Genomic DNA, 14,510 nt, shown 5'->3' with positions numbered 1-14,510 from the left:
AATCACTTCAGCTCTCTCCAAGGGAGCTAAGCTGTCAAAGACCACCGTAAGACGGAAAGGGAGGCAATTCTGCTCTTCAATATCAGCCTCAAAAAGCCTAATTCTAGGCTGGTTTGTACCATCTATTGTTTAGTGCAGAGAGAGGTGCTGTACTCTTGTCTCCAGGATAGCTCAGCAATCAGCTGTACCAGTAGCTCCAAGGAGGATTATTCTCCCCTGCTGCTTTTTTTAAAATCAGATTAGTTCAGACTTTCTTTCACTGTAATGAACCTTGTAAGGATCAAGTACACTGCATTGATTTCCAGGATAAAATTGTGTGGTCAGTCAAAAGGCCAGGCAAACAGTTTCACAGACCCACTCTGCCCCAGCAGACCCACTGCCCCAGAATCACCCATTAGCCCTAGCAAGGGGAAAAAAAATTGCAGCTGTTAACCATAAAAGCAAAAATGTGATTCTCAGGTCATGCGTAACTTCGCTTTCTGTCAAATTCAGATGTGTAATAACCCACACAGAAACAGACAACAGAACTGAGGATGCTCACCCAAGTCATACTCAATCCAAGTCAGAAAACAATAGAACATGATGTGCTTTTATTTACTATATGATATCTGCAACAATGGCTAGGGAAGTAACTTCCTAAAAATCCGCCAATTTATGGTAAAATAATGAAAATTCAACATCTCTAAAAATTTGTATTAAGATATAAAATTACTTAGAAGTAACTTTCCCCATCAAGCATTTCCTTACACGCACACCCCCCCTGTAACATCCTATCTTGACTAGGATTTAGAGTTATGAAAACGAGAGACTGTCTTCTTGCTGGATGGTCACAAAAGCTTGGTCAGGGTACAAGAGCCTGCCCCCCGCAACACAAACCCTGCAGGTGCAATAAGCCTTCCATGCAGACCCTACCTCTGGTAAGAGACTACCTGGACATCAAACCAGACCGTGAGAGTATTGTATTTTAAACTACCTAACGAATTCAAACTTCCCTTTTTGTAATGCTGAAACTCAAGATGACAGGAGCTGTCTGCTCTGACAAAGCTGCAACCCTAAGTTTAATTGAAAAACAAATAAGCAAAAAAGCAGAGGTCAGAATCCCATGGCCTTTTTTCTTCTTTAAATTTGACAAATCATTATTAAATACCTGAAGATCATTGCGATCCACAGCTCAGTAATAAAGGATCTACCCTTCCAGAAATATTGTCAAGCATATTTCACTTTAGACTCCAAAAGTGAGTTTTACAGAACAACGTATGGCATTTTGCCATCATTTCCTGTAGGCAAAACTTCAAGATGCCAGTACAGGTCTATTAATTTTTCTCAGAATAGGAAACTCATTAATTGAAACATTTACTATAGCGATACTACTTCACAAGGAGTCTCTGCACCGACCTTTCCAAATCAAAACCCCGTACACTAAACTACAGCTCAAGCAGATTTCATGAAAGATCAAAGACAATTAAATATATCCACTGTATATATGACATTAGAAATAAGATGAAGTTCACAGTCTTCAGAGCATCTCCATTCCAAACTCTCCTAAAGAGGTCCTATAGTAAGTTTTATCACATCTAATTATACAGTAATACTGTATACACTGGGAAGAACTGATCTTGTCCCCTCTGAGTCAATGAAACCCTCGTTGCTGATTTTACAGGGAGCAGGATCGGGCACATGATTGCAGTTTTAAAATACATAAATGCACATGTTGCAGTACTCTCCTTCAATAAATCACACACCTTACACATAAAAATGAAATTACGTTCCTTTGGGAGGAGGAACTTCAGCTCCAAACCCCACTCGTGTTCCGGCTGTCAGCAGGACTCTCCCTGGCTGTAACCCCACGGGCAGCGCCCCAGGAGCAAAGGGGAAAACTCGGGAGTGAGAAGGCAGCGCCGGGTACCGAACTGCACCGGCCGAGCGTTTCTGGCCACTCATCCCCGCAGGGAGCAGGAGAGCGGGAGCCAGCCCCTGCCTGCACCTGACAGGCACCTGGCACAGGCCGACACGACGAATAAAAGCGCTTTCGAGGCACTTCGTGTTTCTTAACTCCGGGAGCCACGTCCAGCTCTGCTACACCGTGGAGCTGCCCCCGGGCCCGTCGGGGCTGCAGCTGCCGGACAGCCGGGACGAGCCCACGCGCGGGGTCCCGGGGCGGCCCCGGCCCCTCCCGCCGTCCGGGGCCGCCCGGAGTATTTTGAGGACATCCCCGGCCGAGACACCTCTCGTCTCCCAGCTTGACACCGGGGGGGGGGACAACCGCAACCGCCGGCCGCAGTCGCGGGGAGAAGCCCAGGCCGCGGTGCCCCGCCGGGGGACAGCCCGCGCCGCCCCCGCCGGACGTCCCGCCGGCAAACCGGGACCGCCCGGCGCCCCGCGGGGACGCGCACACGCCCGCCCGTCCCCGGCCCGGCACCCACCTTTCCCAGCAGGGCGCTGCGGCTGGCGGCCGCCAGCTCCCGCAGGCTGGCGGCGGCCGAGGCGGCGGCGGCGGCGACAGCGCTGGGGGCGGCGGCGGGCTGGGGGTACGCGGGGGCCGCGGTGCTGGGGCTGCCGCTGGCGCCCCCGGCGGCGCGGGGCCGCTGTCGGATGCCGTCCAGGAGGCGGACGAGTAGGATGTTGGCGGGCAGCTCGTCCACGCCGCAGCCCACCAGGATGCGGCACTCGGGGCAGCGCAGTTCGTGGCGGGAGCTGACGATGCTCTCCAGGCAGCGGCGGCAGAAGGTGTGCTGGCACGGCAGCACCTTGGCCGTGGTGTCCAGCCGCTCCAGGCACACGGAGCACTCCAGCAGGTCCAGCAGCGACGACTCGTCCATCGCCGCCACCGCCGGCTCCCGCTCCGCCGCCGCTCCGCCGCCGCTCCGCCGCCCCCTCGCCTCCGCCTCCGCCCCCGCCCTGCCGCCGCCTCCGCCTCCCCTCCGCGGGGCAGCGCGGGGCCCCGACGCCCTTAGGGCCGCCGAGGCCGGCGGCGGCGGGGGAGGGCCGGCGGCGGGGCGGCGTGGGCCATCGGGGCGGCTGGGGTGCGCAGGGAGGCGGCGGCGGGGCTGCCCCCGGCGGCGGGCCGCGGCGACCTCGGGGGCTGCCTGGGCGGTGCTGCCCACCGCCGTACGGCGCAGCGGCGATGCCAGCGGCACGGCGCGGAGCGGAGCGGTGCGGGAGGAGGGCACCTGCCTGCCCGCGCCTCCTCCCGCCGCCCGGCGCGGCTCGGCTCGGCACGGCACGGCACGGCGCGGTTTAGCAGCTGCGGCGGGGCCCGCGCGGCCCGGCGAGCCGCCCGCCGCGCCTCCGCGCGGGGCGGGGAGCGACAGGGAGCCCCGGGGGGGCGCCCGCGGCACGGCGGCCGCCCCGCGGGCGGTCCCCGCCCGCCCCGCCACCGCTCCATGGCTCCCTGTAACCCGACCCAGCAGGGCTCGCCGCCCGCCTTCCCCCGCCGCCGCTCCCTCCTCCTCCTCCTGGCGGAGGCTGCCGGACGGGCCGTGCGGCCGCACGCTGCCGGGGGCAGGCGGAGGAGACCCCCTCGGGGAAGCCGAGGAGACCCGGGCGCGGGCTGGGGGGAGGCCCTGCAGCCCAGGCTGGGCCGGGCGCCCCGGGGGTAGCGGGGTCGAGGTGGCGGACGGCCGGGAAGGGGTCCGTGGGCACAACCTGCCCCTCGGGGGAGCAGCACCTGCCCCTCGGGTGAGCAGCGCCTGCCCCGCGGGTGAGCAGCGCCTGCCCCGCGGGCCGGGAGCGGGGCCGGGGTCCACTCCGCCGTCCGGCCCCGCCATCCCTGGCGGCGCGGCGCCCCCTGGCGGACGCGGCCGGGCTCAGCGCGGGGCCCCGGTGCATCGACCCCCCCCCCCCCTCACTCCGGGTGCTTCAGCGGGTCCCCAGTTAATCATACTTTAATCGTTAGTAAATGGTGAAAATACGAGCGAACGTCGCGCCTCTTCTCCGTGCCGGGTGTCCTGCGCTCCAGCCCGCTGCCCGCCACAGTGCGGTCCGGTCTCCACGCGGTACCCGCGTCCCGGATGCAGCAGCAGAGCTGTGCCAGCGTCCCGTGTGAACTGGTGTTCAGGCACAGCTGGAAGGGGCGAGAGCCTGGTGTTTTGGGGTTATGGATCCAGGTAACTAACCACAGGAGATTTTGAAAAATAAGATGCAGCCACTTGCACATGTGGAATACGAACAGAACTTCCCCTTAGAGAAGCTGCAGGAGAAGCCCCATTCTTCAGATAAATGTTTCTTTTGAAAAATTCCTTTTTTTGGCTAATGGCTGACTATTAGTACGATTGAAGGGCCTACTTAAGCCAGAAGATACAACTGAAATACATCATAATTTTGCCAAAGAGAATTTTCATCTGTGGTCCAACCCCTAACCTAAGATTTCTTCTGTAACCTCTGCCTGTGGTGTAAGAGAGCAGTTTTGGATTTCGGGATTACAATCCAAGTGCATGCAGAAGCCCTCCTATTCCCCTCTCAAGTAACACCTTTAAAACTGACTTTGTGAGAGTTGTGTCAGTCAGGCTGCGCAAAATCTTTCTGCCAGTTTTATGACTCTACAGTGCACTTCAGATATATACAGCAAGATGACCCTGTTGTGATAAGGATAATCTAGACAATGGATAGGAAAATTTACTACATTTCAGCCATGAATCTCTTGCTGCTCTTGTGTTACTCTAGAAGAGAAGGGTTAAGTGTAAAGCTAAAGAAAAGCTCCTGATGCAGAGCTCAGATCATTATTTGTTGCTGAGTAATGTCCAGTAATCTAACCTGTGTCCTTGCAGAAAGAAACTCCAAACTCAACAGTTTTAAACCATAAATAATACTGACGCCTGGAGAAATGTGAAATACAGTATCAAGGACTTGCGCTTTCTCTGGAGTAAAACTGTTCATTTAAGAAAAGGAGTAACGGAGAACTTTCAAGGATAAAGGGCATTACTTTATCAAGGAGAGGGAAATACTGGGAAATCTGTAATGAAATGTGTAATTGTTTCAGCACCTCAGATTCCTTCCTTCAAAGATGAAAACTTAAATATCACTGTCAAAACATAAAAGCCAAAAGTGCTCTGTTACACACCGGTGTAAATCCAGAGTGGCTCCAGTGACTAGAAGGTCACTTTACATCCATCTTTTCTTCTGGTTGCTCCAGGGCTTGCAGCCAAACTGACCTGTCACCAGGTCTCCCAGAGCTGCCCAGTTACATATCCCCAAATTCAGAAAAACACTCTGGAGAACCAGCATCCAAAGATGGTGAGAGGGTCCCTTGATGTTGGGACGGCTTTAAAAAGGTGCAGGTGTGCAAATCATTTATTATTCAATAGAAGAAATTGCTGACACACTTAAAATGAGAGTCTGTTGTAATTCACCTGTAAAGCACCCTCTTGAACATGAGCTGGTTGCCATCATGGAGGAGCATAAACAAAGCTACAGCACATCCCTGCAAGGGAGAGGAGGTGAGGGACCTCTCACACCACCCCAGAGGACCATGCACAAGGGAGGGAGTTGCTGAGGGACACCGGGGAGGATCGAGGAAATGGGGAACCTGAGAATGACAGGGAGAAGGAAAAATGAGAAGAAAAAGGTGAGGAAAAAGCAAGGGAGGAAAGAATTAAAAGAGGGAAAGATTTATACAGAAATTACACAAGGGGCTAGAGATAAGTAAAAGCATGCTTCTATGAAAAGGATGGAGAGACTTGTGAGTTGAGCTCCAAATAGAAAAAACACCCCCTGAGTGTTTGAATAGCCTTTGATGTCAAAGAAGCATTTTCATGTTTAAAAGTTTAGCATGTGTTTGTGTGCTTCCCTGTGCCTGGGCCTAAATGAGAATTAGGCCAGGCCTGAAGGAAATGTAAGAAAAAAAAATCATCGCACATACTTTCTCTTCTTGCCAAAGAGACCATGGGAAATATTACATTAAATATTGATAAAATTAAATACTCAGATTATTAAGTTTGGAAATAGGAAAAAGATTAAATGCTCAGAAGTTTGAGATAAAACACATAGAAAGGAATGGAACATACAGAAGATGTAACAGGTTTTAGTTTACTTTAAAGAAATGTAGATTTTATTAATTTCCCTGTCTCAGCTGCCAAAACATCTAGCTTCAAATTATAAGTGTAAAGTGATTATTTGTGAACTACTTAAGTAATGTGATTAACATGGTTCTTAAGCAGAGGTGCTGTTTTACACACAGGGATGGAGCTGCACATTCTGCTGCATGTCCCTTGGTAAGTGTGTTTGAGGAGACAGCTGATAAGCAACTCCTGTTTCAGGCTGTGGAAATGGCTTCACTCACTCCCATGGTGGATGAAACAAATCGTTCTCGATGCATTAACTTTGAAGGGTACCTGGAGACGTGAAGAGACTCAAAAAAAAAATACTGTTGCAGGAGAGTAGAGTGATATTGAAGCATTCCAAGACTTCATTTGTAGTTTGACCTTAAATGATAATAACGTACTAAGTATTGCTTAGTGTCTCAACTAAAAACAAAAAAGCCTTTTCTGCTTTCCTGGTTCTGTTCTCTGCATGATCTTTCTTGCTATTCAGTTCAGAACAGGAGAGACTGACAGGTTTTGCTCTCTGTAGCTGTATCAGTGTTGGTTTCAAAGACATTTTCTGGGGACAGCGCATGGACGTTACATCTTCAGCTTTGTCTTCATATATTTGCATACTGCTCTTGAAAATGGTTAACTCTTTTGCAGTCTCCTACCAAATGGGATTTGATTATATAGAAATTATTCTCAATCCTTGCTTGTATGCATGCTCTGCCTGTAAGGATCTACAGTATGTGTGACTGCCTACCCTCACATCAGGGTCTGGAGAGTGTATCTGAGATCCCCCATATGAGACAGTCATAGAAAACCCATTCAGTTGGACTCTGGATTTTTTTTCAACACCAACTTAAAAGACTGGTTAAGGAGGACATATTCCTTAAATTTCTCTTGACAGCATTTCAACACTGCAAAGAAAATCTTTGCTCGCTTTGTGTTTAACCACAACATTGAAATCAGGAAAGGAAGAAGGACATCCATATATACCTCCACCATCTCCTTACATGCATGCTGGTCATGTTGGCCACAGGTCAGAAAGATGCATGGTTAACAGTGCAGTGGAATGGCAGCAGATGTTCAGGCAGGCTCTGTAGCTGCCCAGCCTTATCTTCGCCAACAGCCCTGGCTGGTGGTTCTGTCCCCTCCCTTGCACCTTGCCTGTATAGTCAGTGTGTCTTCATGAAACTCATCTAGACAAAAAAATAACCCTTAAAAAAATGCAAAGAATTTTGACCATGAAAATGACAGATAAATGTTAAAACTCTGTACATCAGGAAAATTACTGCATTATATTGTGGTTTTGTGTCAATAAACTTGTGAATTAAAGTGACACTTCCTCTGAGAATACACGGTGTCCATTGCCACTCTCAGTACAGCAGCCTATCAAACCACTGCAGCTTTTCGACAAGTTTTATGACATGCCTTGTAGTTTGGGTTTTTTAAAGATGTGGATGGAAGCAAGCCAGGCATTGTCTGGTGTACAGCTCTCTCTACACATCTAGCTCTCCTGGCAAGGCACTGCCCTTCCAGTGTGATTATAAAACATTCCTTTTGCATGGCTTTCAATATGCATCTTGGGCTTCTATAAAATTAAAACTTCAGCTTTTACTATAACTTTTTTTTTTGAAAGGGCTGAAAAATAGCTTCAAACATTTATGAGACTACTGTCTTTGCAGTAAATTTGGCATAAATGATGCAAAGAGCTTTTAATCTTTGTGGAAATGAGCTTGATGGCATTAAAGGCTGAAGAGGAATATTATTCTAGTCCTGAGGAACTTTTTCAGGTCATGACTATAGCAGTCAGTTACAGTTCCGTAAAATGATAAAAAATACATTCTGTTTATTTTCTCTTCTTTATAGTTCATAAATTTGATTAAATTTTCTTCACTTGGCCATGCAGATTTTTCTTAAAAATTGAAAGAAAGATACTTCTGTTAGTGTTGAATTCATTTACCCTGTTTATCAAAATACTTCTTCCTCTTTATTGATTTCTTCCCACTAATTCACATGTAAAATTAACAGCATCTTTGAGGATACCTGACAAAGTCTCTTCTTGTGGTACTTCACTGAGACAAGACTGCAGATACTCCGCAGCAGCAGGAAGAACACGCTGCAGCTGGCACAGCTGCACAGTTGCAGTAAGGCCAACCCGCTAGTAGAGACCCAGGTAAGGCATCATAGTTATTCCTCCGTTATGATTTTTTTGTCACAACTGTGAGAAGACAAACTTATTTCGTCACTGTCCTAACACTAATGAAACGCACGTCCAGTTGTTTTAGAGAAATCCGTTGCGGGGAATAAGAAGAGATTGCTATGGTTAATCTATACATTTCCAATTGCAAGCCTTTTAAGAGTTTGAAATTAGCTGCTTAATCTTCTTGTGTTGCAGTTGTTTTTAAAGGCCCAGTTGCCAGTAAACTTACACTTGACATCTGAATTTCTCAGATTTGTGTGCCCTCAGAGAGACTGGACTGTGTTCAGCTGGGGACGGTTAATATTTCCAGTTTTAATCAGGGTTACTCAATTACTCAAATTACAGCAGCCAGTCAAGAAAACTCATTTTCCTGGAGCCCTGTTTTTTTCTCGAGGCCCATCTTGCGCGTATCTGCCCAGTACTGTACAGGCACAGCAGTTGTGTTTGTGCCCCCGCAGCAGCGGCAGCGCCTGGGTGGCTGGTTTGCACCCCTGCAAGGGGAAACTCCTGGTCTCCTCTTGTGCACTGTACAAAATACTGTGCACTGTACAATTCTTCATTTCTGTATCATGCTTTTGACTTAATAACTTTTTTTTAAAAAAAAAGGAGAATTATCTTTTCTTTATGCATGTTGTTCAGGAATAACTTTGACTTTTATTTGTAAAAGTTTGGAAGAATGAGGATTAATCACCATATGTAAGAGAGCACACGTGTTCTTTCAATCAGCGTTGACTTCTTTAAATCGAAGAGGGAAAACAGCAACCAACAATGCCATCAAAATAAATGTTTAATGGAGCACAAGGCTGTAATTTTCTCTATAATGAGGCGTACCATGTCTAGGAACAAAACGGGTACCATCTCCGCAGACAAGCGGGTACTTAGAAACTTGAAGACGCAATACCCTGAGAAGTCTTCACAGTTTCAAGCTACAGACAATACAGGCAGGGAATAACTCAATAGACTTTATTAATATTCAAACAAGCAGCTGTCAACACTTCATCCCAGAACAAGCTGAAGCTCCTTACATAGCTTTTAGTGCTGTAATAGTTGGGTTCATTTGCAGTAGATTGGAAAACACGCAATACCAATGAACCCTCCCTGCTTCTCCTGGCCTGCCATTTAATCCTTCCTAAAGTGAAAAACGTTTACTACATATGCAATACCATGCTCCCAAGAGGCTTCAGGTTCAAAAGACAGGTTTCAATTTTGTTTCTTAGCAACATATATCCAATAAAAGTGAAACACTATACAAACTGTAATATGTTTGCATTGTTTTAATCTGTAATGCAGTACTTTGCCAGTGCTAAGGAAGTACGCTGCTACAGGATCTTTACAATGTCTCTTATAATTAGACATACACATTTTTTGTTTTCTCATGCTGGATTACCTGCTGCAGAATATATTTCTGAAGACACTACAATGTATTCATGAATAATAAATGAAGAGGTAAGTAAGTTCTGCTCTAATAAGTGCACACTTGCCAGGACTATAGCATGGTCTGTTACATAGGAAGAGATCTTTTGATGTTTCATTCGTCGGCAGCATTTGGGCATCTTGTGAGGACTTCCTTTCTAGAATGGGTATCAGCCAGCCTCCAATCCAGGGCTAAAAGGATTTGTACAGCTCTTATTTCTTGGAAGGACAGTAGGCTAGGCATGGCTTAATATTTTCTTCTCCCCCCTCCAATGGCTGAGTTGATGTGACCAAAACCAGTTTTGTGGTTTCTTGACTTTAATGTCACATTGAGAAAGAGGAGGAGCCAGTCAGGTCTCCAAAGGCACGTAGAGAAATATGCCTACAGAGGAGCTTTCAAATTTCACTCACTGCAGCTTCTTCTTCCCCTCTGTCGTTTGGCATAATCGCTTCCCCAGTGCCTGCAAAGAGGAATAGGAAATGTGGTATTTAGCTTCTTCCTGTACTTTTTATCCTTCTCCTGAGCATATTTAAAATTCATAAATGACTCATCTCTGGAAAAACTGTAGTACTTGTGTTCTGTAAGTGCCTGATAATAACAGTTCCAGAACAAGAACACTGCGTTTTCAATAGGCAAATATTAGAAAGGTGGAAATGACAAAATTCACTATATAAAGAAGTGCTGTCTTATTATTTAATGCAGTATGCGAGATAAAAGGAAATAGCATAAATGGTGTAATGTCTTCCATCAGCTTGGAAATACCCAATTCAAGAAATGCTGCAACATTTCCAGTTCACACGACGATTCGCCTTCCCGGGGAGCCTTGTGCCCTGATCCTCTTCATGCTGACATTATACATCATGTTCCCTGCGTTAGGCACTTCTACAGACTAACTCATATTTTCTAGCAGTGTGAGCTGAGAAAATCAGTCTGAAATATTCAGAGAAAACTGATTTGAGGGGAGGCCCATAAGTATCTAGCACCGTAGATGAAGCTTATGAATTATTTAACATTGAAGGTAGCTAAGGAAAACAATACCACACAGAAACACCAGGTGGAACTAGGAGAGGACAGAAGGAAAGGAAGGAAAAATCCTCTTTATAGGTTGCCAAGTTTTCTGAAGAAATACTTTTTCTAAATGCAGTCTTGGTAGAAAATTCCTTATTTACCTATATTTCGCTAATTATCAGCTTCTCTGGGTGCATGCAGAATTTAACAGGCTGATTGGCTCTTTAAAGTAAAGAAGCAAAAAATTTACTCAGAAATAATGAATATGATAACTCAGCCTAATATGATAACCCAGTTTGACACCTTCCTTTGCATGCAAAATTTTGTGGCAAGACATAAACCGTCCTCATATTGTGCTCTAATCACCTGATTTTTTTTTAGAACAGCTGAACACTTAGTAGCTCTTGCAGAGGACAACTGGAAGTTGTGGTTGCTGCCTGCTTTTGTAAGTGAGGTTATAAATGTCAACAAGCTCCATCAAAATAGCAGAGGAAATGAATGACATGGTGAAAGGGCATAGTTTCTCTCGTGGAAATAGTTAATTCAGCTGACTTGAACCATCTCAATAACATGAAAGGAGGAGGTTTTTTCCCTAGGAAAGACAAATGCAATGCAGGTCCCTGTGGATCAATAGCTATCCCCTAATTTGCATTTAAACCCTGAATAGGAAATCACCCTCAGCTGTAGTGAAATGCTGCCTACACATTTTGCAGTGGGCAAGGAGCCAAAGATAATCCCGAAGTGAAGTTTTGGAGCAGCCTCCGCTTCTTGCCTTGCGGAGAGCTGTCTGAGGAGGAGGTGCTTTGTGGTGGCAACTCCAAATCACCTCTGTCCTCAGTAAATAGGAGGAGTGCATATCCATCTCTATGTAGAGAAATTATATTAGGAAGTACTTCTGATTTTCTATCTTTAGTTTTTGCTGCTACAGGAAACACAATTGCAAGATCCTGAGATTCGTAGGATTCAGCAGAACGGACGATAAAATCTTCCACTGCTGTTCATGTGCCCTGTGCCTATCTTTGTAACTTTACATTAGTTTTGATACCCATTTAGATATCACTGTTAAGCTTCAAGTGACTCCCCAAGCTGAATTATTAACTTTTTTTTACCATTAAACCATCCAGGATACATTTGAAGGGGTTTTTTTAATATGTCAGTGCATTATGCTCACAAAGGCACTAATAACAAAACCTTAAAAATTCTGTTTCTGTTTAATCAGAAATATTTACTGAAGAAATTATGTAAAAATGCATTGCCTGTAATACAGTAATTAATCAAGTATTCAATGCCCAGCATTCAAGGTGATTTTCTTACGTGTGATGTTTACATGGAGGCATTCACGTTTTCTGGATAGAGAAGAGCGATCATTTGTACTGGGTTTTCTGTATGAGTACCCCTTCACATACCAGCATTCACTCTTCATACGCTTCTCTGGGATTTACCTTCCTCATGAGCATTACAATCAGAGACCTTATTTGCTAGATTGCTTACAGAAAGAAAACATAAAAAGGTCTTGAATATAATCAAAGCACATTTTCTTTCATGTGCAGAAGTGCTCACTATGTACCTAGCTTTCTATTTACAAAAAAAAAAAAAAGTGGTTCTTCCTACTATGTTAATTTTCCCCTTTTCATTTCCCAACTGAGAAGCCAAATTATAATAGCTTATAACTGGAAGGCCAGTTCATACTGTCTTACCCCTTCTGTAATAATTCACCCTTGTGCAAAAAACGTTAATGTAGCCCAGCAGAGCAGCATTTATACCTCATTTGCAGAGCATAAATTATATAGTCCAGGGTATTGCGCATTAGGTTTTCCACCCCATAATTTAAAACTGAACATAATCAATAAAATTACAGACTCTACAACGTTGCCTTTCCAGACCACATTTGCATGTTGTTAGTGCTACTGTGTGTTGTAAAAATCTGCACACGGAGGAAATGCTGGTGCAAGAAGACAGTAAATTTGAGAGAAGACCCTCGTTCCCCATATCATAAACTGTTTTCTCAAAAAATTTGGCTGGGAACTCACCTCTGCTGGGCTAATGCAGAACATAATAGAGGTGTTTATAACCAAACACTAGCTTACAATAGGTATGCAAGTAATAGCATTTAATAAATATTACTAGAAAATTATACACTTCGGTCAAAAGTCGGGTTGCTATTCAGGAACAACACCATCGCATGCTTTTTTAGGAAGTCACACAACAAAAAAGTGGAAAGGCAATGTAATGTGACCTCTGTGACAGTGGGGCTGAGACTGATTTAATCACTTCATGCTGCCTGTTTCTGCAAATGGATCAGCTGAGCCCTGTAATATTAACACTATTAACACTATGGGCCAAACTTATATAAATATTTCTGACAAAATGAACTGGGAAAAGAGATGAAGCTTTACTGCTTCCTGCTTTTACTTTGACTTCAATATGCTAAAAAATAATAATATGTGAAAATGCAGAGCTTGGAATATAAAGGTGTCCCCTCTAACAGACAGGAGAAGGACAGCTTCCCATCAAAGACTGCGACTCTTCAAGATGTGCTGCCCAGATATATGTGTATTAAGATGCTGATGATCTCCAGGCATATGAGGGAAGATGCAAAGGGGCAACCACATCCTTCACCACTGCAGAGTCTGGAGCGTGTAGGCAGTGGCTAGAACAGATCCAGGAGCTACTGGCACAAAACTTTGGAAGCACAAATGAAAAGGAGACATTTCAAGCATGCAGCTATTCCAGCTTTGTTTATACTCACACAGAAATCAGTCTACATCTCTGAAGTGTTGACCGGGCACACCACAGAATCACAGAATCACAGAATCACAGAATGTTAGGGATTGGAAGGGACCTCGAAAGATCATCTAGTCCAATCCCCCTGCCGGAGCAGGATTACCTAGACCATATCACACAGGAACACATCCAGGCGGGTTTTGAATGTCTCCAGAGAAGGAGACTCCACAACCTCTCTGGGCAGCCTGTTCCAGTGTTCGGTCACCCTCACCGTAAAGAAGTTTTTCCTCATATTTATGTGGAACCTCCTGTGTTCCAGCTTGCACCCATTGCCCCTTGTCCTGTCAAGGGATGTCACTGAGAAGAGCCTGGCTCCATCCTCATGACACTTGCCCTTTACATATTTATAAACATTAATGAGGTCACCCCTCAGTCTCCTCTTCTCTAAGCTAAAGAGACCCAGCTCCCTCAGCCTCTCCTCATAAGGGAGATGTTCCACCCCCTTAATCATCTTTGTGGCTCTGCGCTGGACTCTCTCTAGCAGTTCCCTGTCCTTCTTGAACTGAGGGGCCCAGAACTGGACACAATGTTCCAGATGCGGCCTCACCAGGGCAGAGTAGAGGGGGAGGAGAACCTCTCTTGACCTACTAACCACACCCCTTCTAATACACCCCAGGATGCCATTGGCCTTCTTGGCCACAAGGGCACACTGCTGGCTCATGGTCATCCTGCTGTCCACTAGGACCCCCAGGTCCCTTTCCCCTATGCTGCTCTCCAACAGGTCTGTCCCCAACTTGTACTCATCCATGGGGTTGTTCTTGCCCAGATGCAGGACTCTACACTTGCCCTTGTTATATTTCATTAAGTTTCTCCCCACCCAACTCTCCAGCCTGTCTAGGTCCCTCTGAATGGCTGCGCAGCCTTCCAGTGTGTCAGCCACTCCTCCCAGTTTTGTGTCATCAGCGAACTTGCTGACAGTGCACTCTATTCCCTCATCCAAGTCATTAATGAATATATTGAATAGAACTGGTCCCAGTACCGACCCTTGAGGGACTCCGCTAGACACAGGCCTCCAACTGGACTCTGTCCCATTGACCACCACTCTCTGGCTTCTTTCCTTCAGCCAGTTCACAATCCA

The 14,510-nt window shown here is 46.4% G+C and overlaps 1 protein-coding gene across 1 annotated transcript in view; it reads right to left on the bottom strand.

The window, feature by feature from the left end:
- Positions 1 to 2,819, bottom strand: part of SH3RF3 (SH3 domain containing ring finger 3) — a 271,225-nt gene extending 268,406 nt beyond the window's left edge. The window contains exon 1 of the mRNA XM_068425367.1: positions 2,424 to 2,819. Coding sequence (XP_068281468.1) covers positions 2,424 to 2,819 — 396 coding nt within the window. The remainder of the gene's footprint in view (positions 1 to 2,423) is intronic.
- Between the last annotated feature and the right edge of the window lie 11,691 nt (positions 2,820 to 14,510).

The sequence above is a fragment of the Nyctibius grandis genome, chromosome 2 (genome assembly GCF_013368605.1).
Source record: "Nyctibius grandis isolate bNycGra1 chromosome 2, bNycGra1.pri, whole genome shotgun sequence".
NCBI lineage: Eukaryota > Metazoa > Chordata > Aves > Nyctibiiformes > Nyctibiidae > Nyctibius > Nyctibius grandis.
This window is presented reverse-complemented; position numbering and strand designations above follow the sequence as displayed.